Source organism: Pyxicephalus adspersus, chromosome 12 (assembly GCF_032062135.1).
Source record: "Pyxicephalus adspersus chromosome 12, UCB_Pads_2.0, whole genome shotgun sequence".
Classification (NCBI taxonomy): Eukaryota; Metazoa; Chordata; class Amphibia; order Anura; family Pyxicephalidae; genus Pyxicephalus; species Pyxicephalus adspersus.
Window position 1 is genome coordinate 28,565,674 of NC_092869.1, and position 26,956 is coordinate 28,592,629.

The 26,956-nt window shown below is 38.1% G+C and overlaps 1 protein-coding gene across 1 annotated transcript in view; it reads right to left on the reverse strand.

The window, feature by feature from the left end:
- Positions 1–26,956, reverse strand: part of TYRO3 (TYRO3 protein tyrosine kinase) — a 107,937-nt gene that overhangs the window by 7,639 nt on the left and 73,342 nt on the right. Inside the window, exons 10-16 of the mRNA XM_072427858.1 lie at positions 25,559–25,688; positions 23,862–23,962; positions 20,928–21,023; positions 20,767–20,847; positions 16,803–16,895; positions 11,354–11,475; positions 7,958–8,067 (exon numbers count right to left, since the gene is read on the reverse strand). Coding sequence (XP_072283959.1) covers positions 7,958–8,067; positions 11,354–11,475; positions 16,803–16,895; positions 20,767–20,847; positions 20,928–21,023; positions 23,862–23,962; positions 25,559–25,688 — 733 coding nt within the window. The remainder of the gene's footprint in view (positions 1–7,957; positions 8,068–11,353; positions 11,476–16,802; positions 16,896–20,766; positions 20,848–20,927; positions 21,024–23,861; positions 23,963–25,558; positions 25,689–26,956) is intronic.

The window sequence follows — 26,956 nt, forward strand, 5'->3', positions numbered from 1 at the left end:
TCCATAATCTATTACTTACTGCTCACACACGTGTATTCCACTTCCATAATCTATTACTTACTACTTACAAAACACAAGAAAGGGATGCTCGGCATTCGCCCACAGACACCGAGCCGGGGGGTTGCCAGGCAACAGTATACCAACCAGTGTAAACTATTTTTAAAAAGTCAGGGAAAAAATGCAGCTTTCTTATAGTGGAGCTGCAGCTGAGCATGGGAAAAATAGATGTTTCCAGACAACAAGGTAAAAATAGCTGCAGCTAACAGAGAGAATTGTCACACATGGCTAGAAGACCGTTCGTTTGCTTTTTTTAAATGAAAAACTGAGAAGATTTTATGCCTAAATATGAAGAGTTTATCACCTGCCATACAGGAGATCTGACTGCCAACCAATAGTTTAGTTTCAGTTGACATCTATATGAAAACTTTGCTGCTTATGTGAATGAAAACGTTTTATTGAGAGGCAAATTTATAAATGGTTTCAAGCAAATTTTACCAAAATTTACATTTTTCACAAGACTCAATTGGAAAACATGTACATTTTGAGTAAAAGTTGGTTCACACATTTTCTAATTGAATCAAATATGTAAATTGGGGTGAATCTTGGAAAAGATTCCTTTCATTCTGCAGTTGACCCAGTCTAAAAAAAGACCCAACTTCCAGATAAATTATTCGTACAATATTCTTCAGATAAGATTGTAGGTGCTTATAAATTTTTTTATGCTTGTTGTTTACCTGTAAAACCTCCTTTATGGGGCTGGCGCCATCTTGGATGTGATGTTGGTGGCGCCAGCAGATTCAGAGCTGTTGTTTTTTATTTCACAGGTACAGTAAAAGTTATGTAGGAAGGTAAAGAGTGGGAAAAGGAACCAAGACACCACCGATCCCAGAGAAGGATCGAGATATGAAGTATAAGTAGAAAGAGAGGACTGGGTTAGGGAATATACTCTTCCTGGAGAAGTCAAATTATCTAGAAAGTTCAAAGGCACATTGCAATTGAATAAAATAATCTATGGAAAGCATGGCAGTTAATACTTAATACTTTGGGCTCTATTTATAATACTTCGAATTTGACATTCATTTAAACATTCCTTCATGAGAATCACATACTGTCTTTAAAACAAATGGACCTGGACGATTTCCACAAGGTAATGTTTGAGGGAATCTTTGATTTTCCTGTTTTATAGAGTCCTTTATGTTTATTAAATTTATGAAGCTGGTGACAGGGCAAACCCTGATATATACTTAGTGCAATGTACCTAGAGTATGATGTAGATAGGAACTCTGGACTTAATTGTGACTCTCCTGTGTCTGCATGAATGTTTCCATAATTTCTTGCTCCTTTCACAAGGTGTTGGACTCAAAGAAGTCCAATACTCAAGGAGTTGGAGGCCACATTTGAGGATCAGGGGTACATAAGCATATTACATTTACAATCATCAGCCACCTTTTGCCTTCATATTTCTCATCATGTTTCACATAGGAGACTACATATGATACGGTATATTATGGACCCTTATTAAAGAATATTAATCTAGAATGTCTTGAGTTTCTCAAAAAATGCTGAATATTTACAGATTTACAGAGATCTTCAGCCAAAAATTTCAAAACAAAATAAAAATCTAATTAAAAGATATAACAAAACCAGCTTGTTCTGCAGTATTCCCCTTCAATTCAGAAATTCCACTGCAGTACAATTTGCTGCAGCTAGAGGGCAGCTAGAGGGCATTAGTGTAAGGGGCCCAGGTTGGACCCATCTCAGCCTGGACATTGATAGGAGAATCAGCACAGAGATAAGCCTATGTTTTTGTCACTCTGCTTTCTCTTCCTTCCAGCATGCAGAACAGGAACTGATTGGGTCCTTGACCTAGTGGCACTCCAGTCCTGCTTTACAGGTACTGCAAGAGGCCGGTGCAGTCATATTCAGGTGCTTACACTGACTGCATTTAGTGATGAAATAATGATTACAGATCTGCATTAATTTATGCTTTTTATATATGTTTGCCTGGCCCTAATATAATAAGTTGTGAGTGTTCCTTGCAGTAAAGTCCGTAATATAAAAACATTAATTGACAGTCATTGACAGCACTGTCCACTTTCAGAGTATTTATGCAGGAACATTCTGGCATAATATCCATGCAGAAGGCAGCAAGATAAATTCATACTTTTAACACAAGGACGTCTTACGCTCGCTGGGTCCTTCATACTCTTGAAAAAGAGAAAAAAAAAAAGGAAAACCATCTGCTTTATTGGCCCCAGACTCCTACTGCATCATAAATGATAAATTCAATTAAGCAGCAAATTTTAGCCTTCCCAGTCTGGTGGAGGGCAGAATTGTGAGGGGGGCTCCCATTTCAATCCAATTGCCATCCCTCTCTGAATGGCCTTTAATAATATTGTGCAAGCGTGTCCTAGATTCCAGGAGGCTTCACAGTAACCGAGTTAAGTGAAAAAAGGAATTGAACGCTCTGGGAAGATTAGCAAGTCCCTTAATATCTAATAAAGCAAGTGATAAAGGAATGTATTATTTAAATATCATTTGAAGGGCAATTGCAGCTAAAAAGTAAAGGTTGAACCCTAGGAGATCTATTAATGTCTACATACCAGAGACATATGTATTCTCACTTGAATCTTAAGCTGCGTACACACGTCAGATTTTTCTCGCCTGATAATCGGCATCGGCCAGATATCGGGCGAGAATCTGGCGTGTGTACAGTTGGCGTCGTTCATCGTCCGTGGATCCGTCCTGGTGGATCCACGGACAATGAACGACGAGCGATCCTAATGAAAGGGAAGGGGGAGAGCGCGCAGCAGGGTGCCGCTCCGTCGTTCTCCCCCTCCCCTCTCCATAGAGCAGAACGGTGCTGTATGTACAGCAGCGTTCATGCATCGTGTAGTCCTTTGTCGTTGGAAAGGATCGTGAAAGATCCTTTCCAAGGACAAAAATTGCACGTGTGTACGCAGCTTTAGTGTGGGCATTGTGTATATGACCTTAGCCTGCCATATCAGGAGGATACTCAGAAGATAACAAGTCTCATCTTGGGCCTGAACCCTATGTTCAGGAAGCTTTTCTCTGCCTCTTTCTTTTGTCATCCAAATATATGCAGTCGACAATTTGCCTTCCCTATACACTATGATATTCTGCTCCTGCTTGTCCTTCCCTTAAATTCCCCAGAAGAAATATCAATATAATTCTTCCTATCCCTTTAGCTTGGATGTAGTGTCTTTTGGACATAATTTCAGACTTAAAACATATTTGCCCCTGAGGAAGCACAGGAAGCCTACAGAAATGCAAAACATGTCGGGATTGTAAGGCATTGTATAAATGAGTCGATGGACCCTGTAATTCTAAATAAAAATTATTTATATCATCATTTGGAAGTCTGCTTATATCTTAAAGTTTCTTCACCTATACATTGCTATATGTATGTTAGTTTTATCAATTGGGATATCAGGTGCAGATTTTATGTTTCTATGTGATAAAAAAAAGTTCTATATATCAGGTCTACTATCTAATTTGGGCCAATTTAACATCCCATCATTAAGACATTGTGACCCTTTTTCCTTGTTTATGAGACATTTTCAACGGAGATTTGGTGATTTTACATTCCCCATTCAAAAATTCTATAGTTCTTCATAACAATACTTTTACAATTTAATATATGAGGTCACAAAGGCATTAGGTGCATGTAAAGTATATTTTACCGTATACCCATTGCGGCTACTGAGCAATATATTTCAATAAAAGTTTCTGTCTCTAGAGCTCAACTTTAAAAACCATCTTTAAATTTTAAAGAAGTAGAACTAAATCTTGTGAAATAGCTGTGCTATTTCACATTGGTAAGGAGAAGTGTTACAGATGGCAACCAAGAAACTTTGTTTATTCAGTTTCCTTTAAGCTCATAAGACTGATCAGAATATCAAAATGACTGGACCCAAACGTGGACAGCATTAGGGTTGTAGATTTATTACTACATTACTGATATTTAAACATTCATGTTTGGATATTCAGTATCTAAATCAAATACATTAGGGCACACAAAGGTTTTATTGGCAGCTGTAAAAATCTGATTCTAACATAAAGAGCATCTGCCAGCAGACATCAATGCAGCTTCAGCTGGCCCGAGTTCTCTTTCTGAACTTTGTGCACAGTGATAAACAAGCCATGACATCAATATATAAATGTACGTACAGAGCCCAATGCTTTCCCTACATGTACAAACTGTACTACCCAAGATGTTATTAGCTTCAAGTGGGGAAAAAAACCTATATGGTGCAAGCTATCAACATGCTTTAACACAGAAGGTTTTGTTTTTCCCAGACCCCCTATCCTTACCTGTTGATCCAACCAGTACAATAGTTGTTCTTCCATGACCATTTACTGGGCAAGATCACAAGAATTTAGACAGATTGTGACAACCACTAACCCAATGGTTAGCTTTTTTGCACATAGCCTAAATCTTTTCTTAAATGAGAATTACATGCTATAACGGTTTTAAGTGTGAGAAAAAAAGAAAATCCTCTGGTCCCCTGCAAAAACCAGGGGGTTCTCCTACCAACCCTCATGTCACTAATAAACATAGCGCCTAAAGCGGATCTATCACCAGGAGTTTCACTTTATATTATATAAGGTAAAATTTACATTCCATTTTCTTTATTGCTGTGGCTTTTTTTGAGAAGGGGGGTTAAAACCTTTATAAAAAAGAAAAAAAAAGGACAGCACATCCCCTTTCTGTCTTGATCGCTGCAGCAATCACGACAGAATGGGAGCACAGAACTTCCCGGGATACACATTTTGCGCATTTTGGGAGGCTTCCTGGCTGCTCCTTCTGCGCAGGCAGAGATCTGACATGCGCATTTTGAGATTTTCCTCAATGAAGAAAAAAAATGCAGATCTCACACATGCGCACTGAGATCAGTATCCTTTTTCCCCCCCCATTTACAGCAGGCTGTGTCACCCGATCTTACGCCTGCTCAGTGTGAAAACGGGTGACTTAGGCAGAAGTTGGGAGACAAGAAAGAAGAGGCAGCACTCTGGGAAGAAGGCAGATAACTGGATAGGATGGGACACAATCCAAGAACCCTCCAGAGGGATCACCGGATCTGCAAAAGTAAAGGTGAGCCAGTTTTCTTTTCACTTTTTTAGCTTACTTAAGCTTTAAACATGGGTGCGTCCCTACATCATGTTGGCAGGGACTTTTTTACTCAATGCTGCAATGCAAAGAAAATTATCTGTAAAACACTTTTGGTTTTGGTGCACCTAGAATGTAGTTTTATTTGGCAGAACCTCTATTGTCACTTGCTTATGTCAAATTTGGGTAAGTCTACTTTTGTTCAGAATACAAGATGACAATGGATGGAATAGTTGTAGACAAACAAAAAATCACCACCAGATAATTGTTGCATAATAGATTCAAATATAATGTGGACCCTTTAGGTCTTTTGTCCGAAAAAAAAGGACACATAAAAAGGAGAAACAAGCATGTATCCTTTGTGTCCATTATTGCTATTTTGCCTGTAGGTCTCCTTTCATCCATGATCATTGTAGAGTTATTGTACTTTGGGGCCATCCATTGTTCTAAAACAATGAGCAGCACTGGACTTGACAGTCTTCCAGGACCATGGAATATTCTGGATGAGGCTAAGGGTTCAGGTGCATTGTTTTTGCTGGGTTTCACCGCAAAACACGGTTCTGGGCAACAGACACAAATGAGGGTTAATGACTTTATTGGCTTCAAAACAGCAAATTTCCTCTCCTGCTCTTCATCGAACATTTGCTGTTCCAGTCATCAGCATGGCATGCGTTTCTGTGCCAGCTTTTGTCAGACTGGAGATTGGTGTCTTCTTAAAAGCCATTTGTGCCTAGATTCCTATATGACATGATGTTTTCCCAGTGCATTATTCAACATTTCCGGAATCTGAAGGCAATTTTTAATTTTCTAGTGGCTTTAACAAAGCAAGGGTGAATTCTAATCAAGAGTATAAGGATCATTTTATTGCAGCGAGGTGACTGTGCTTCATCCATATGTATCAGATGTAATGAGAAGAGCCTGAGCAAATGAGCCACCATATGGTGCCTTATGGAAAGCCACATTTCAGTAAATATGGCCCACAGATATACTGAACACTATTTTTATCTCTGCAACACCAAATAACTATATATTACAACCGCATATGTTGTTCATGCTGAAAGGTATATATAACCATCACCTCTAGCTGTAGTCTTTAGATGATTTCCGATCTCCTCTCATCTCTTCTTTGAGGGTTTGTTATGTTCCGTGCTAAGTTAGTTTTATGAACATGTTTTAATAAGTTATTTTTGAAGCACAGATTTGTTTTAAGTAACTGTTTTGTTTCAACTTCAAAAAAACACTTGCTCACCTTTACTTTATAACAGGTCAAAATCTACTTCCTAGACTGAGATGACAGTCATATAAATACTGGAGCCTGTGTATTAAATGGCACTGCTGACAAATGACTGACACAATCAGCTCCTACTTCAGCCTGCTTATTATTAGTTACTATGTTGCCATTTATTAACTATGAAAGTTGAGAGTGAGGAAATGCTTCCTCTTGCCTGCAGCAGACTTATGATATCTTGGTAATTTAGAAATTTGTGTGGAGTTCAGGGGTTGCTTTTTAATGGAAAACGTGATTTTTGTTTACGTATACAGAACATTGTTACAATGCAGGAAGGTATTTTTTCAGAATTGTAACATTCCAATTTAATATTGACATCCATTCCCACTAGAGCAATGTTTCTCAACCAGGGTACCAAGGAACCACAGAGTTTCTCCTGTAACTGCCTAATGTTCCATGAGCAATGAGCCATTGTGTCTCCCAGGACACGTTAAGAGACACCAATGTTCTTTCCCCGATCAACAATGTAGGAGACATTTTTCCCATTGATCACTATGCTAATGTACTGTGAGCTGTAGCTCTAGTAATTATGCCAGGGGTTCACTAAAGACATGAAGGATTTTTCAATCGCTTCCCCATGTAAGAAAAGTTAAAGAAAGGCTCCTCTAAAGAGCAGTATAAGCCAGAGCCATTTTCTTGTCACAATGCCTTGCACTAAAAAGCTCTTGGTCTTGGGAGTCCCTATGTAGGGGCATAGACGGCATAGGATGCATGCCCTTTTCTCTGAAAAAACACCTACAACATTTAAGATTATATGTCATACGTGCTGCAGAACATGCATTATTAACTGTACAGTGAAGGTCCAATCATTACATAAATTGGAACAAAGGACCCTATAGATTATTAATGCTCATTGTACAGAAGAGCTATGCTGGTAGATCTCACTATACAATTGTGCAAGCAAGGCTTTATATTTATAACTTGTAACTCATCAGACAAAAATTGTGGAAAATTGGAGAAGAGAAGAAAATAATAAAATTGTTCTTTAAATAGCCAGGGGTAAGTTTTTAAGTCACTAAATAAACATTCACTACAAGTAAATCTTCCAGCTGCATGTGTTTTAACGTACAGTAAGTGATTCAACAATGTTTGGAGCATATAACAGTCACTGCGTTATAAACATTCTCGATAATGATAATAAATGAGGTTGTAGGTGTGAACACCTGCTATAGCCATTATGAAGGATCTTATTTATCTTGTTGAAATTTCCAAAATGTAGTTAATATTATGGAATATGAAACAGTAGTTGCTGGAGCACACAAAGGTGGGAAGGAAAAAGAATCAAGAAACTGGAAAACTTTGTCATTGAAATAGTCTGTATATATTGACATCCATGGATCACCCAACCCACCACACTACATGGATTTTGTATGGAATGACCCTTAAATCCGAAGACTTTTCATAGAGAGAAGAAGGTACAAAAGACAGACAAGTAAATGCTGTTTTGCAAACTGATTTTTAGATTTCATGCTGGCTAAAGACAGTGCTGCTAAATGGTGCAAACAATAAAAATCTATCCTTAATAAATTTGTACTCACATGCAATTTCGGGTGGCGAGGTCCCGGTGGATAAAATTTTTTGAACTGAGATATTCCATTCCGCTACAGATGTCAATCATGAACCTGATTAATGTTTGTATTGGCAGAGTCTTTGCAAAAAAAAACATGACATAATTTTTTAGATGTTTACCAAAAAAAATCTATTTTAAAGGGACTAGAGCTTGAAATCAATAATATAACCACATTTCTATGATGTACACCCCTTATAATGGCAGGACAGATCAGCAGCTGTCCAGAGTTCATGCAGCTCGGAACTACAGAAATCTCCAACTACACATCAACAATTAAACATGTTTTTCTGGTTCACATCTACTTAGAAAAAAAATATGTAGAAGCAAAGGAGTGTAAACATTTTATTAATTCCTTAATATGTAGTTGATCCATACCTTAGTTTTTTCTATAACCGTCATAAATAATGTAGATTATTATTAAAAAATATATAGCGCCAACGTATTACGCAGCGTATAACTACACACAGAGAAGATAGATTTTCATTGGTGAGCCTGGATGATCGAGCAAACCTGTAATGAACCCAGTCCATGAAAACATTTGCCAACTAATAGCAAATGATTTTTAGGAAATTCATTCAAGGTTTGCTGGATCATCCAAGCTCACCTATGATAGTCTACTTTCCCCAGTCTTGGAGAGCTCTAATAAATGAGGCCAATAGTCTGCTTCCTGTTTTTTAGCATGATACTATGGTTATGTCTCTTTGCCTCTTTTAATGAGTAGGCAGATTTACTTAAAACAGTGAACTTTTTCTAAGTGGCCGATATACATGCACCTATCAAATGAGAAATTATGTAAGCTGCCAATGCTGACCTGGTTTTAATAAAAACCTACTTGTCTGGTTGTTGTTCTGATTTTCTGCCTTTAATACCTTTTGAATCACTGACCCAGAAGTATGGAGCTCAGGTGTTCTGTTACCTGGCATACAACTTGTGTCCTAGTTATTTACGGTGTACCTAAAACTTCTAAAACCCTAAGAACAGCTTTACCTTCAGGCGATTCTGATTCTTGGCATTAGGTTCAGCATTGGTTTACATAATCACTAAGTGCTATATGAACTGTAACAGCTATTAAAGTGGAGCTAAACTCACCTGCACCTGCTCCATGCCCTAACACCAACATTTTTACTTGGTCCTCTTCCAGGTTTGAGTCCTCAGCCAGGCCAGAATACCGTAACTCCCGCACATGTGCATGGAAGTTCAATTAATACCAAGTATGCCAGGATTGAACACAGAGCTACAGATGCATAGCTCCATGTACATTAAAGAGAACATTCCAACAGGCCGGTGAGTTTGTTATATTGCAGAAGAAATCTAGCCTGTCCCTTCTGCAATAAAAAGCTGCCCACTCTTTTTTTTTAGTTTACTTCCGCTTTAAAAACTGTGAAGTGATTGCAGACTTAGTGTTTGTCTCTAGTTGCTAATCAACCACTTACTATATTTAGCACAAGCACAAAACTTTCATGGCAATAATAGCTAAAAATATCTTCTTGCTGAAATGACTTGATATTTATTTAGGGAATTTGACAACAACCCGGCACCATCAGCTGAGGCTCCAAATTACTGCCAGTGTGCGCAGTTGTATTAATGCCCTGGACCCAAATACGTATGTGTTACTCCTCAAAAGTTTAGCAAGAGTTTGTGTGCTGGGAAAACTTTTCATCCCTTTATTAAAAAGTTAATAACAAAGTTAAATTATCTTTGCATCAGAAAAACAACATGTGGCTAAATCTGCCAACTAACACAGAATTAGTGCGACTGCAAACAAGCCTGAAGCAGTAGAGAAGGATTCACGCAGAGCCTGTAAATGAGTCCTCCTCCACCATAAATAATCTTGCCAATTTACAAGTCTGCCTTCTCCAGAGCTGGAGCCGTGAGCCGTGTCATTCTCAGCCAAAAAGTGAAGTCAAAACCAAATTTTATGCTGTATTATGGTTAGATTCTGCAAACATTTAGAGCCTGGCTGAGGACATTCTGTACGTCACAAGTAGTTACTTTCTTTAAAATATGAGAGCAATCAGTGCCAAAATAAATGGTACTAACTAATCACACCCTTGCAATCCCTTAACATCACACTTATGATAAACTAAATTGTAAGCTCCTCGGGGCAGGGTCCTTTCCTCCTGTATCACTGTCTGTATTAGTCTGTCATTTGCAAGCACTATTTATTGTAGAGCGCTGCGTAATATGTTGGCGCCATAAAAAAATCCTGTATAATAATAAAAAGGTTGCTGTGGCCTTGGGACTCGTTTTCACTTTCTTACATTTAATTGCTAGCATAATGCTTTTACTGAGGTTCCTCGTTCTGTGTTCCCTGCACTATAGCTTTTTGGAGACCTAAGTTGACTAAATGTAGGCAGCCTTAAATCACATGACCTATCAATGGATATTGCATGCTGTTAAGATACTGCATAGAGTTTAATATTTTTAAACAGACCCCATTTAGGAAACAAAGAAAGTAGATTTAGTAAGGTGAAAACATTCTAGTTATTCCCATGTACTTAATAAACAATTTACAGAATCAAGAGTTTCAAAATCACACAATTTTAGGATTACTTAACAGTATGCTGAACTCTTTCATATGCAGATTTTTGAATTAGTTCTATAATTTTCTTGCTCTTTGCACAATAAGAAAAGCAAACCTGAATATAGATACAGCTTGAAATAAATTTCTCTTAATAAACTAGCATGCACTATTTTGTGAATTAAAAGGTGAACAAGAATAATATATTCATTGATATGCCATAGTTTCGAAAAAATACAAAATACCAGGGTCAAGTGGCAATGAACCCAATCTTTATGAATGGTAATGACGCATGTTCTAATGTGCTGTTGATTTTATGTTTTGATAAATACATTTTGTTACAAAAGGTTGGATTAATGACGTCCTTTATTTTGTTCACCCAATGCATGATGTGTTTGGTGTGCTCTGCCCAAGGGGGCTAGAATGGGTTTCTATTTTTCAGTACCTACTATGGTGCCATTCAGGGGCTTTTTACTTGCACAATGAATATCTTTTTGTTAAATAATAAAGTAATTGCATATCTCTTTACTATGCAGAAGACATCAACTAATATGCGTTAAGCTGTTAGGTGAGATACATTGCTATATTTATTAATGTACTCATATGTGTTGTATTCCTTTATATCTACTGGTTTTTTATTGGGCTAGGCTCCATTATTACTTTTACTTCTTTATGGTAAATAAAAAAATTAGGGAAAGTGAAGAAATTACTTAATGCTCAAATGCTTCTGTAAACCCAATTGTTGCTGGGACACTTTATACGTTGTGTTACATTTACCTATTTTTCCTTTGTGGAATTGAAAATTATTAAAAAAAAAAAAAAAAAACTTCTTGACAAACTTACAATCGGTTCTTCTCCAATGCGGGACATCAGCAGGAAGGTGTGGAGATCACCATGCTTCATGAATGGCAGGATGACCATTGGGACCGGCAGCCTTCCCTTGGTACGACTTTTTAGGCTCACCCCTGTGGAGGACATATATAGAATTCTTACTGTATAACTAGACTCATCAGACTAGACTCCAAGCAAAGACAACAACATCACCATGGAAGACTAGCAGAATGATTTTGGGTTTGTCCTGCAATTTGTTTAATTTAATTATCAATATATCATATTGTGAATAAAATCAAGACCCAAATGTACCATCATACCCCCAGAACAAGTTCTATCTGTGCATGCTGGATATCCATACAGATTCTTTAGATAGTTTATGGACTTAAACAAGATAAAAAATACTAAAACAAAAAACGAATGCAGTCACCATCTTCATCCCTGGGCAAAAATTAGGGATACACTACTCTTGATGGATGTTTATACAGCTATTCACAGATATGACACAGAATTATTTTAACAGCTGATCATCCTGGTACTATAAAAAAACATCCAAAAAATAAATGACATGGTTATAATAAATGGCACATCTCTTGTTCAGACCAATTAGGGTATTATGGCATCAACCCAAAAAATTCCATGTAGTATTTTGTTGCTCCTCCTCTGGCTTTTATGACATGAATTGACTTGAATTCTTTGAGGCAAGGAATTCACTAATAAAAAACAATATTCTTCTTTTATCCTTCAATAATATTCCAATGTCGCTCAGATTGTAGTTATATCCTACAGATTGGCGGGATGGAGCCTTATCATGGAGCATTTTTTTCAATTTTCACCATCACTTCTCTACTTGATTTGGGTGGCCCTGCCATTGAGCTGATATGCTTTTGCTAAAGAAACGTTTTACTGCTCTGTGATCAGATCCTGAAAAAAGACCAAACCTACTTTCAATTAAAAGAACGCAAAAACTGTCCAAAACTTCAATGTACACCCTTGCATTTACTGTACAGGTAATGATTGAATGTTCACCTGCTAAATAAGTATTGGGTCATATCTGTGATTTGGTTTTTTTTTTGCAACAGCTGAATGAATATCTTCCAAAAACATTAATTGCATAATTTTTGCCAGGGGATGTAAGGAACAAGATTCAATAATCGATTACATTTTTGTTTCTGTGTTTAGATAAGCTTTATGTCAAAAAGTGGTTTGTGTAGAAATATATAGGATATGGAGTACATATAATAGGAGTTTCTATTTTCAACACTTTTTCTTGTTTCACCTCTAAAAGTTTTACCAATTTATAACCGAAAATAATGGAAAAATGCAGTATCAAGGTCAAATGAAACGAATGGTAAAAAGTAGACAGATTGTTGTGGACAATAGGAAAACACATTGCTTATGATCAAATAAGAGGCAGCTGTGAGCAGAATTTAGGATAAAAAAGGTACATTCCTATTTCTAAAAATCTAGGCATCCTCTAGTGCTAATTCAGGCAAGTAGCCAAATATATCATTTAAATACATATACAAAAACAGTTTATTTAGCACAGCAGGTTTTGTGATCCATCTGTGCACGACAAGACTCCGACCTTCAACCTCCAATGGTTCCATCAAGAACATATCTCCCACTTATCACCTGGAAAATGATAGACTAGAAGCAGGTTGATGAGGTTATCACTCTGCTCCATCTTCCCAAACAAGAAGCTATGCTACTGCCCATATGTGATGCTGATAATTCATGAGTCAAAGAACTGATATCCAAAAAGGGGTGGCCGGGGGGGGGGGGGGATAAAGCTGGATATCCTACAGTTAGAAAATTAGGTGGGCTCTATCTTCAGCAGCTTCTAATGTGAAAAGCCTACAGCCTACAGTTTGCAGTAAAAATCAAAGTAAGTGACTTCAGTACAGAAGAATAACTGGACAGCTTTAAGAAAATAAATCCTTACAATACTATGAACTTAATTTAAATGTGCTTTTCTATTTGATCGTAGTCAGCCAAGAAAATATTGTGTAACCGGTACGATCAGTGAGAATTTGTCAAGGCTCACGTGACAACCACTGGCGAACTGCACTGTCATTGAATTGAGTGACAGTTCAGATTTGTTAAGAATAAAGAATGACCGAAATTAACATTTACACTTAAAAACATAAAAAAATTGTGAGGATAAATAAAAACATTGCAGAGGAAGAAGCAGGAGGAAATATTATAGCTAGATGGACTCTTTCGAAGTCAACCTCATTTGTCACAATAATACACATAGGCAGATATGACTGATGGCCAATTTAAGAAATAAACAAGTCTATAAATCATGTAATCAGAGCGTAAAGAGCCAGAACCAGAGTGAGTCATTGAATGGGGTGTAGTCACCGGCCCCTAGCAGACGGTCATGATAGATTAACAATGCAGCATAAGAAGAACAATTGCTGGGACTGGAATACCCCTGGGATAAATCTTAGAAAATATAGAAAAAGGGAATTCTATGTTATAAGTCAGGGTTAGCATGATGGGGGGGGGGGGGGGGCATACGTTCTATAGTAGGGTAACCTACCTTTTTGTAAGTTCTGCCCACTGTGTCATGTTAGCACATTTATTTCTTCTTAAATTATATCTGAACGCACATGCTGCCTGTGTTATTTTCCCAGCATTTTAAGATACATTTCAGGCTTGTAGTTGCCACAGGCTCAACTGCTCTCGTAACTCCACCAATTAAGCTAGATAGGAGTGGTTGGGAAAACCCCTACAGAAATCTAGGGGTTCTATTGAGACCACCCAGGAAAAATAGAAGGCTTAAGATAAAGATTTTGGTTGGACTTGCTCCAAAACCCATAACTTTGTGAAGACACCCTTGTAGTATTCAGAAATAGAGTATTTGGCCATTAGTGTTGGTAAATATGTAGAAGCGGCTTCCCCTTCAGTTCTTGTAGCATTTGATCAACCAGTGATCAGTCAAAACAATAAAACTATTGATCGATAAATTGAATAACACTGAGTATCCTAATATTTGGCACATGGCAAGAGGGCAAGATTTACTAGGCAGAACGTGAAGAGTAACTTTTTGAAGTGATGTGTTGGGCAAGCATATGGATCTGAGCAACTCTGACAAGGGCCAAATTGTAATGGCTGGACAACTGGGTAACCGCATCTGAGAATTCAAAATGGCAGGTCTTGTGAGGGTTTTCCCTGGAATGCAGTAGTTAGTAGTTACTACCAAAAGTTGTTCGAGGAAGGACAGCTGGATGAACAAAAAACGGGGCACCGAAAACCAATTGATCTAATAAAGCACAAAGTGCTAAAAATGTAATGCTGGCCATAAGAGAACAATGGTGTTAGAACACAAAATGCTTTACAGGTGGATGATGCCATGAAAAAAATGAATTGCAGAAGCTCAGGGGGGGGGTTCATTCTAAAGAAGACCAGTGAGAATGAATGTAAGCATGGCCATAGAACATTAGATAACGTCATAGAAGGCCAGTAAAACAGAGAAGTCAGGTCATCTTTGGGTGATCCCTCATACACATTGCCCATTTTAACATTTTCCACCTAATTGCAGAACCCCGAAATTGATACCATTTGTATTAAATTACTTATTAGAATTGGAACTTGGGAAAGAAGAACCCAGAGGAAATCGCTACATAAAAGCTCCATCAAGTGAAGATCTCTGGTGGAACTAGATCACAAGGGTAACCACTCAGCCAGACTTTAAAGTATGCACATATTGTCGATGCTCCAGTAACCCCATCAGTTTTTTTCTGTACATGAAGACATACTACAACAGACTGTAATACTTTAGGGCAGTTACAGACTCTTGTTGCTGAAATACCAGTATCAGTGAATTTCCTTTTCCAAAATGAGCAATATTTTACAGTAAAAATTTGCTCCAAATAAATTGAGAAGTGTAACTCTGAGTTTGATAACACAAGCAGTGACATCCTTCTGGCATGTGAAATTATCTGTGAAAACATCATTAGAACACAAAATGTAAAATTCCTGAACGATATGATAGGGCATCTGCTTATTTTAATAACAGCAATATACTGTATATTGTCAATCATGAAGTTTCCGAAAATTCGTTTTTTGTCTTCTTTTGCCTTTAGGTCTGCTGTTTCTAATGGAAAAATCCAGCCCTTTGAGACCCCAATTGACATTTTTACTTCCTTTTTCCTTCGACTCATGAAGGAGACAATCATTGGCATCTACCCACTGCCTTGAAATATAAAGAGTAAAGTGACCAACCAATTGTCTAAAGTTCGCAAAAGTTTTCTACTGGCTGTTGTCTGTAGCAAAATATCAATACATTGTGTGGTCTCCAAAGCCCTTTGTCCTTCCACCTTATATCAGTGCTATAAGGGATTATGTATAAAATTACAATAATTTTATTATCTCTATACCTTGTCAATGTTTCACATGGGCTTTCCATGTATATATAAACTATACTAACCCTAATTTTCTATGTGATTTCTGATGGCCTTGATGACGGGGAACCTTTAAACATGCAAGAGTTAAACTAATGTCAGTTTTAAGAACAAGAGAAAAATCACCTCCAAATAAGGTGAGAAAATAGTAGGGATTTTAATTAACTTATATTTTTTATTACAAAAAACACCACATCTTGTTCTAATCATACAAACATTTAAACAATAAAAAATATATATATGCTTCAAATATGATATATATTGATATACTTCTTCAAAGTGAAGTTCAGTCCTTTTGAGAAACGTTTCGCAGCTCATATTTTATCTTCTTCAGGGGGTATCAAATATAATTTCTTAAGGGAATATATATTCAAATCTTAAATATAATAGGTGGATTATTTTGGAACAAAAGCCAAAATACGACCTTTGTGGTCAGACATCTAAAGGGGACAACAAATGGGACAAAAACTCCCACCACAAAACCTTCAACTGATTTTCATACAACAATCCCAAATATCCTATACTTCTGCGAGGAATGACATCCATTCCTAATAAACGTGAATGGAGGAAGTATGTAGAGGGGCTTTGAGGTATTATACCTAGTAAAGCAATCACTACAATATTAGGATTTTTGTTTGCAATAAATGCATGCACTTTGTCATTTGCCTGTGTATGGAACTGAGCTGGGCTTGTTCAGTAAAGGACTTCAGCCCAAGTACATCATGTAATAACCCATAACTAATCATATTTTAGTTCATTGTAATCCTGCCAGTGAAAACTCATCCCTGGTTGTTTTCTTTGGACTAGCACCCTCAGCATGTCTGCCATATTGGTTCAGCCTGAAATTCTCAATAAAACGATGCCAATTATAAGCACTGATTACAACTTTGCTTTAGGAAAAGTTTATAATATAAAGCTGCACATATATTAGTCACGTATCTGAAACTTTTAGACATATCCCAAAATAAGACAACTTTTGCAACTCTATAATTAACAGAGTGAGCGCACATGGTGAAAGACGCGTCAAACATCTTTCTTTTTTTTTTTACCTATTAATTTGCAGACGTTCGGATGGTCAAATTCTTTCATAAAAGCAGCTTCTCTCAAGAATTCTTCAATATCGCTGGAGCAGAAAATTTCCGCTGGCAGGAGAAAGGGAGAAATGTTAGAAGAGGCGAGAAGTGCGGAGGAACAAGCTCTGAAATTAGAATCCGGAAGGCTCATTATATCTGTGCTGGAACTGAAATCTGTGCTTGTCTATTGGAATCACATCTAACAAGATTCTTATGATGTAGATGCCAGCAATGGTTTAAAGACCTCCCTTAAAGACCTGCAAATAATGACCTTAACTCATCTGCTCTCCAATTCTGTGCCTACGGCAGGATGGAGGCATGCTTATCAGATTCTGGAAATGGTACAGGTCTTATTAACTACTTATTATACCAATGCAGAAATCCTATGTCACACAGTGGCAGCTCTTGTGCAGTCTGGGGTGGGTTAAAGGGAACCTGTTGTAACAGAATCAGGAGAGTTGCCAAGTTGCATGTTTACTGCTTAGCAAGTCACTGACCTTGAAGTATGCAAGTTTTGAATTCACTGTCTGCAAGCTTATTCAAGGGCTTACTAAGTAGTGAGTTGGGTAGGTAATTGAATCACTATCAGAAACAAATCAACTTCTACATTACCTTCATCACTGACACACTACCTTTGAAAATAGAATATTTGAAAATCTAAATATCCAGGTAGAGAATATTCGTACATACACACCATTTTTTGCACTGTAAACCTAAGCTAAGCAAAAGCAATGTCTTTTGCGACAGATTTATCATAAAATTACATCCTTAGGTTAGGTACCGTCCTTACGTTGCTTCTACAGCTGATATAAAGAAGCAACTTCAGAATAAAACCTTCCCTTGACCATTCTTTAACTGTGCGCTAGTTTGGAGTGGAATTCTGTCTCATCCCTTTGCAAATCTGTCCTATTTATTCCAGGCACATGGGCAACAGAGAGAATACATCACAAAGACTTTGATAAATGAGAGGCATCATGATTTGCATCCAATTTTCTTACTAAATTGCTTGACAAATGTCCCTTAATGTACTTTTACAGCAGAAAAGATCGCTCCCTAAAATCCTCAATTTATACTTTACTGAACAATCGCATGTTTAGTATCAGAACATTTTTCTGCACAAGATTTCTGCAGCTGAATATAAAGGTTACCAAAAAAATGCTTGCTATAAATATCCATGCTACAAATGGCACCTACGTCTTACATGAGTACAAGAATAAAACCTCCCATTATGTAAGAGTGGCAAGCTAAAAAGTCAATCACTTCAAACATTTAACTGGATGCTAGAGTGTGTTATGCACTACGGTTATCTCTCCACAACATTAACACGTTATTGAATAAAGCTTCAACCCTTAACCCAACCCTAAAACGTACCACTCATCCTAACACTTAATCTGGAAATCTATGCAAACCATTGAGTACGCAGATGAAATTCATGTTTTTATTCACCCATTTCCAGGATTTGCAAAGCACAGTTCTGTTTGCTAGAAGATCTAATTTGTATCTGCCCGAGTTAAACTTTTACTTGTAAGTGTCTTCCCCACTACAGCCTAGTGAAAAGCAGATCAGCACATGCACAAGCCAATCTCTATGACATTCAGGTCTCTTACAAAGGTCCTACAAAGATGCTCCAAAGCAGCACCCAACTTGTTTTCTTCTTATACTACTATTGCATCCTTTCTGAGCTTTGGTGTACAGGGAAGGCAAGATTTAGGTAGAGGTAGTCCCCAGGTTAAGGAAATCCAACATACAGAGGCCTCCTAGATACAAACAGGGCTTCCCTGCTCGCTTCTGTGCAGAAAGTAGGTGATCTTAGGTTGTGGGTGATCTTAGGAGGTGAGCTCTTTCTGCAGCCTCTTGTAACTCTTTAATGACTAAAGCTACGTACACACTTCCAATTATTATCGTTGGTAAACGAACGACGACCGATCCTGCACGATATCTGCGAACGATCGTATAGCACCGATCCTGTACATACAGATAACGACACGATGGTTCGCAGATATTGTACACACGATAGATGCGATCGTTTGAACGATACAGGAAGTGACGTGCACCACAGGAAGTGAGCGAACGTTCGTTCACCGCGCATGCTCAGACCATAAACGATCAATGAACGTCCGTACACACGATAGATGGTCAACGATCGTCGTCCAAACCGATCCGCCGGTCGTTCATTTCCAACGACTATCCTCGTTCGTCGGCGTCGTTGGTTACTTTTTTTAGGAACGATTTTTGCCCAATCGATCGTTCGTCGTTCATTTCCAACGATAAAAATTGGAAGTGTGTACGCAGCTTAAGACAAACTCTGGAGTTGTTTCTTTTTGCATATCAAAGCACAGCTTGCTCCAGAAGTTAATGAAAGTTTAGGCTCCATAAAGATTTTTTTTTTTTTTTGCTTTGTTTGTGATTAGGAGGACTTTATACAGTATCTGACACCACACTGCCTGATAATATGATAAGACAAACAACTGTCCTAATTGCATTTAAATAAATAATGTACCTGTTCCGACTTACCTACAAATTCAACTTAAGAACAAACCTACAGTCTCTATCTTTTATGTAACCCAGGGACTACCTGTACCTATCATGCTTGCATTTTACACATTTTAGGGATATATTTAGGAAGATATAGCTGTATGATTTTTCATATATTTTTTGTCTGCCAGGAGTTCAGATAGGCCTTTAACTCTCACTTCTGCACCTAACTCCCTCCTTAAATCTAACTTTAAAATTTTAAACTAACTCTCCTCATTTTGACCCTAACCTAACTTTTCAACCAGGCGTGTCACACTAGAAGTTAATATTGGGAGTGAGTGAAAAAAAATTCACAAGGGGCTGCACTGTGTCTGGTCAGAGCCACACCTACATAATTCCATAAAAATGATGATAGCACTTTGGTAATAACATTACAGAAAAGAACAGTTATGCATACAATATTTCATTCATTCAAGAAAAGGTTCATAAAACATTTCATCAAGTATTCAGCTGCAGAATTACATAAAGATATTAGCCTTTATCCACTGGGGAACAGCTTGGGACCATATATCATATATATATATTTCTTAGCTAGCTGAAAAAGTTATAAGGGCCACATGCATTCCAGAACACATCAGTTCTACATTACTTATTTATAATCTTTAGAAGTTTTGATATAGCCCAAACAATTTTTAGCCTAAAGTAGAACTACAATTCGACAAAAAAATGCAACGTTCCTTCTGCAATAAAACACATTCGCCTACCTGGTCACAATCTTAAAAAAAAAAAAAAAACCTGGGATATGCTGGGTATCCCAACACCCCTCTGGACTACCATGATTAAATGTATTTCTGAGCACATGCATGGAAGTTATATTGTGCCAGCTAATCAAGATGGCCAAAAATTGGAATCCAGAAATAACATGAGTGTATTTAAAACATTGGGATCAGTAGGTAAGATTAATCTATTGCAGAATGGGCATCACTTCTGCAATAAAGGACCCGCCTGATTGCAATTATTTACATTAGGGGTTTAGTTCTGCTTTAAGAGCTCTGCTGTTGTTGCATCACTTTCGAAAACGTTTTTCACTTCTTATGTCAGTCAGGAGAAGTCCCCTCTTAGACAGTAGTCCCTTTTGGAAGACTTCCACTCACCTCTTGTCCTGGGGAAAATTCTAAAAAAATTTTTTCCCAGGTTATGTATTACCTATGGTTTCAAAACTAACAGATTGGTGAATCTACCCATGGGGCAAACAGACAGCATAAAACACCAACAGAGGGGGTCTAACCATTACCTATAAATATTAAAAAGGTTTATGCCTAGAAATATTCATCAATATTAATCGATGTGGTGTATATACCCCAGGCCTATTGCAGCAACAAATGCTTAGAGTCATGCATTTCAACAAAAAAGTTGCCCAGATCCTAGCACTCAAGCAGATCAATATACAGTATATAAGACTTACTCTTTAGCATCTTCACAGCCACCTTTTGGAGTGAACCATCTTCCATCTTTAATTGAGCTTCTCTTACAGAGCCAAACTCTCCTAAAGTGAAAAAGAAGTTTCAGTAACATGCCCGCAGAAAAACATCTTCAGTCTGTCAAAGCTTATTCCATCCCACCTACCTTTTCCTAATGTCCTTCCCAAGGTAAACTGCTGCTGCTGGACTAGGACATCTGTAAGCTTGGATTTAAGTTCATCGCTGATCCCAACGCTATCCACTGTAGAATCAACAAACACACATCAATATTTTAATTCTAAGCAAACACTCAAACACATTTTAATTTTGAAGACTGATACCACCAAATTAAAAAATCAGCCTTGCCAATTACTCAAGCCAAAACACATATTGGTTAGATTAGGAAAGGATTAGAATTTCAGACCATGTTGGAGAGGTAAATATTTTCCCACTGTATACCTTTTGTCCTTCATAGGTAAGGTTCTGTAATAGCTGTCAATTGGTAAAACACATCATCACCTGCACATGAATCTGTCTCATGATGGCCAACACTTCATTCAAACAGCGATCGCATTACGAATTTACAATGTGATTGCTTTTATGATTGAATAAAATGCTTCAAAAAAAGACTGCTTTACTTTAAACATCCAAGATGTGCTGGTGATATCATTTAACGGCCGAGGAGCTGTTATCTCACTTCTAGGTCCTGGTGACTAGGAGATCTCCCAAACAGTGACAAAGACAACAATAAAAACTTTAAAAAGTTTTCTTAGCATCTTTACATGAAAACTTTTTTGTATGGACTGTGCCCCACTGGAGTGCCTGACATTTATGGTTTTGAGTTAAGCGTTAATGAAGCTCCATAACAGAGCTTGGAAAATTTTCAAACAAGATTTCCTCAAAGTTATCCTTCATATTTTGGTGTAGCCCACCCATCCCCAAATTGCTATACTTATTACCCCTCCACACACACACTAAACTATTCACATCCCTTTGCCATCCTCCTAATCGGAAATCTGCGTTTGTGCAAATTAGCCTTGTAAGCTTCTATGTCTCTAAGTGGATTGTAGATTGACAGCGGCCAATTTATCTATCAGCCTCATAAAAGTCTAGGTAGGTTTACCAAAATGGATAGGGGGGCTAGATCTGCTTAAGAGGCTGGAGGCAAACAGGTAAGGAAACTTTGTGTGAAAAATTCTTTACCACAATAATGGAAACCATATTTAAAACTGAACCTATCTTTGGTGGAGAGTATGGCCAATTTTGTGTAGTAAGCCAGATTTACCCAAATGGGAGTGATTGGGAACGGAAGTTGAAGTATTCAGCGCTCCACAGTACAGGGTTCTTGCTTTATTGAAAAATCAACATGATGAAAAGCCAACATTTCGGGCCGAGCAGGGTCACTTCTTCAAGGAAACCTAATGACTGTCATAGAGAATGTTCCAACAAGTGGGATGACATACAGAGGAAAACAATTGTTCCATTGGGTAATTAGCCATAACACTCATTATATAGTTACATGCAGTTATTTTAAACTCAACTGTTATCTTTCACTGTTAAAATAATAATTTGGCATGGTAAATAGGTTTTTCCATTGGGCCTTCTCCATTACTTGCAAAGACTGTGCTGTGTATAGGCCAAATGTTTTCAAGAGGAACTGTAAAGTCATATATTTGCATTACACTACTGGAAGCTAATAGTAAATGCACAATCACTGTGACAATGTTTAACAATTTCAGCTGTACAATCCTGCCCTTCAAATGCAATATGGAATGCTTTGATACTAAATAGCAGGTGCGCATTGAAAGCCGATCTAGAAAGCATCTATGCTTACATTTATTTACGTACATTTCATAAATTATTTTAGTAAAAATGCGAAGTGAAAAGAACGAGGTTTGAGGCTCAGAGAAATAAACCAAATAGGTCACACATGTCCCGAAGCATTTTGCCAAAACCTCAGGGGTTTTGATGTAGAGAGAGAACCCCTAAAGGAAGCCAGATTTTGCTGAAACGCGTTGGGACGTACATGACCTATTTGGTCCTACCTTTTGTTTTTCAATCACTGTATGATGGTAGAACACCTATGTATAGTGTATAGTTGTCCCATTCTTGTGACTGTAACCTGGATCAGAGATACAACACAGCAATTATTTGTACACTGTAATTATGTATGAATCAACTATGTGTAAATACATAATTAACTATTTTCACGGAATCTCTGAGCTTCAAACATCGTTCTTTCCATTTCACATTTTTACTATTTAAGTTTATCAGAGGTGGCTCAAAATTATTCTAAACAAGCAGGTTAAGGCAAACCCTCTATTATATTCATAAATTATTTTTATACACTGCTATAGAAAGCCAATTGCCTAGCATAGTCCCCACTTTTTGCACATCTATTTTGGGAATGTCTAGATATTCTCTGTCCTGGCCCAGTTCCTTCCACTCCTCGCTACATAACCTTCTATGTACCAGCCAGGATAGAACAAAGATGAATTCTATAAAGTGTGGCAGCTTTATGTCTGCAGGGGTTTCACACATCATATCTAAGATAGGGGGCACCCAGACACATTCTCAAGGCTTTTTGAAGTCCTTTCAAAGCGAAAAACATGCACAAAATAGATAAATAGATATATAACCTACATAAAGATTTTGGCTATTATTAATGGTCTGGTGACAGGGTCTCTTTAATGCAGACACATTTTTAGACAAAGGATCTCAGAACACAGTATGCATGCCCTGAGCCAGTAAACGAGCTAGTCACATTCCCAAGACTCCTCACGAGCACAGAAGTTGCTGCACAGTTTGTGACACGCAGTAAGTGTAACACGTGTTTAGGTATATGCTGTGCCCGAGTGTTGTGTGTAGGTGACAGATCCTTTTGTTAAAGAATAACTTCAATAATAGAAAGCCTTCATAGATCGGAGTCCTCAAAATGCAGAACTACAGGGTACCTCCTACTGCCTGAGTTGTTCAATCAGTTGCAATTGACACCCTGCTTGGAGTGCAAATTGCATTTGAAATTGACTTATTTGTCCCAGCAGAAAATAGGAGAAAGCTGTGTAAACTACCCAAATAAAAAAAGCACATATTCACTTACACGTTGCTTCCAGCATCTCTGTACCTCTTCTATTAAAGGACCTGGCTGCTGTAAACTGGATAACGGGACCTCCTCGACCCAACATTGAGCCGAACATATGCCTAAGGAAAAAATGTTTTTGGCAGCTCAAATTATAAATAAAATGCATGAAGATTATTTGTAACAATTAGATAAATCCTGGACTTGGCTGCTATAAATGTTCTCATAATTATATATGGTTAAACATACACAATGAAAGTGAACAAGCTTATCAAACCTAGAAACTAATTATTTTGGTAACTAACTTCAAAATAAGTAGCTTTAGGTTCATTTTGTAAAACATTCCAGTAGTTGAAAATTTGATGTTTTCCAATTTGGAAACAATGCCCCAAGGTTTCATGATCTTATAGAGACTCAACTATGACTCCTTTAGTTGGCTGCTGCTTATACTTTGTGGGCAATAAGGAGCTGTGGAAAGTGAGAAAGGCCAAGACACAGCATATTCAAAAAAGATTTGGTTTGTCTTTTGCTGATATGCTGCTATGTGATTGTTTATGACTTTAGGGGACTTGGGTGTTACCACATTCTGATCCTGTTTCCAGTTTCTGTACTTTTCCTGCAAACAGGTACATTGTGGGTTGCCACATGGGCATGGAAACTAGAACCGTCAGAACATGGTCAGCAATGATGTTGCATTGTCTTGAATGGGCCAATCACTTGTTTAATTTAAAGGTGGTAAACCTAATAAAAAGACCATGATGTGTTCCAAGCTTGCATTTTTTATTCTGTTTAGTAAACCAGTAGGTATTATCTCCTTTTTCCTGTTGGGTTTTCCCATCCTGGAACACAGCCATTGTAAAAGCTGTATCAGTATTCACAAAGATGAAGCCAACAAATTTGGAACTTATGATCTATGTAGATATGAGTCAAGAATAGCTGGTCAGTTCCAACAATTACACATTTCATCTAGATGAATGGTCTGTTCTGATAATAATGAACTGGAGTGAGTAAAACGTAAGAGAACACAATAGTCTTTTAATCATTATTAGGAAAGGTGTCTATTGTACTTTATACATGAGTCAATACACAATATCTCCTTATCAGTACAGCAATAACTGGAATGCTGGGTAATTAATATGAAGTCTTTGCCTAAAGGAAAACTAAAGTGAAAAATTTTGTGAGCAGGCAGGTTTCTTTACTGAATAAAAGACAGACAATGTCTCTTCTTCAATTAAAAAAAAAACTTACCTGCCTGTTTGCAATTAGTTACCTAAACTCACCTCTCCTCGCTCCATTGCAGGTCCTACCATCTTCCCCCAGTCCTCGTCTGGGTTCAGGATCTTTAGCCACCTTGATTGAGTCGGTGGAGAAGACTTAACTCCCGCAAGTGTGCTTAGGAATTATTTTATTGTCAGCTGCCAGAGGTTTGACAGAATAAATGTTATCCTACACAATGCTATGCATACATGCAAAAAAAGATTGTAAACAGGCAGGTAAGATTCTTTTTTTACAGGAGGGACATTGACTAACTTTTTTTTCAACACTTCATTCCACTTTTAAGCAGACCATGTATAGCGCGCAGAGAGGGATAAGAAATGTATATTCCTTTCTGTTCCCTTTCCTAACATAAGCTTTGAAAGAGCAAATACGAACCAAGTACATTTGGAAACTTTTTTTAAAGAACAATTATATTGGAAGGTCATTTATAGTGTACTCACCCAAATCTCGTTTCTTTTCTTCTCTTTCTCAGAAAGATTAAAGTCATAGCCACTACTGTGACCAAAGCAGTGAGAATGCCCAATACCAGGGGGACCCACGACATTCTGGTATGTGGATTTCTTTGCCGATCTGTGAAAATAGAATATGGGAATATTCCTTAGCAGGTGCTGATAAAGGGAATGATTCCGCAAAGTGCATAGAAGACACAGTAGAAAGAGGAGGTAGAGATCCATTTCAGAAGACAATCACAATGCCTAAGTTTTCTAACAGGCATTGCTATGCAGCATTCTAACCACAGCTGGTACCGTTAACTTTTGGGACTTTACGTAATAGATTGAGTTAAAATTTACCTATCGCTAAAAGAGTAGGTAAGTAGCCATTTCCGACTTGTTTCTATCCTCTGCCTTTAAAGCAGATCTAAAAATCAAATTTTTAACTCAGGGTTATGGATAACATAAGCCCAAGTTATACTGATCTGTCTGGGTTTTACTATTTTTATGCCTCCCAAACCTCTACGCCACGACAATGAATATGAGGCTGCAAAGGCTCATTGGAAATTAACACCATGAGTCAAAAAGAAAAAAGCACTTATCTTGAAGACCAATCAAAGTGGTGGATGTGGTTTAGAACAGCGGTCGTCAACCGGTGGTCCGCAGCTATGGTTGGTGCATCCACGAGCGAGGTCAGGGGGGACGCACCGGCCAGAGCCGCGGACCACGTCCCCTGAGCAGTCCCTAGGCTCAGGGAAGTGGGTGGGCTGTGTCCCTGCACACAACCCGCCCACTCTCCTATTGCAGGCTCAGATCTGTGATGGGAGAGTGGACGGGGTTATGTCATAATCGTGTCACTCTGGGGGAGGTTAGTCCCCCTTTGAGTGACACCTGGCGCATGCGCCGTGGGGAGCCAGTGACTTTAGTGGTCCGTGGATCTGAAAAGGTTGGCGACTGCTGGTTTAGAACCACTACCACTGTCCTGATTGGTCACAAGATTAGGGTGACCATGATCTGCACAGTTGGTGGTGACAATTCAGATTAGGATGACAATGGGCTCCACAGATGGGAGTGACAACACAGATTACGGAGACAATGGGCTCAATGGATGGGGGTGACAACACCGATTAGGGTGATAATGGGCTCCACAGATTAGGGTGATGGCAGAGATGAGGGTGACAACAGGCTTCATGAATGGGGGTGACAATAGGCTCTATGGAGGAGGAGGACGATGATAGTACACAAGGGTCTAATACGGTGGGTTAGAGAGCCTGTGCAAGGAGATTGAACAGTGAGGGAGGGCTGTGGGCAGAGAAGGTGGTCAGGACTGGATGGCAAGGCAATTTGCCACACACAGGATGTCCGCTTCCATACATATAATGAATGTTTTATTTGTCATGGATGCAA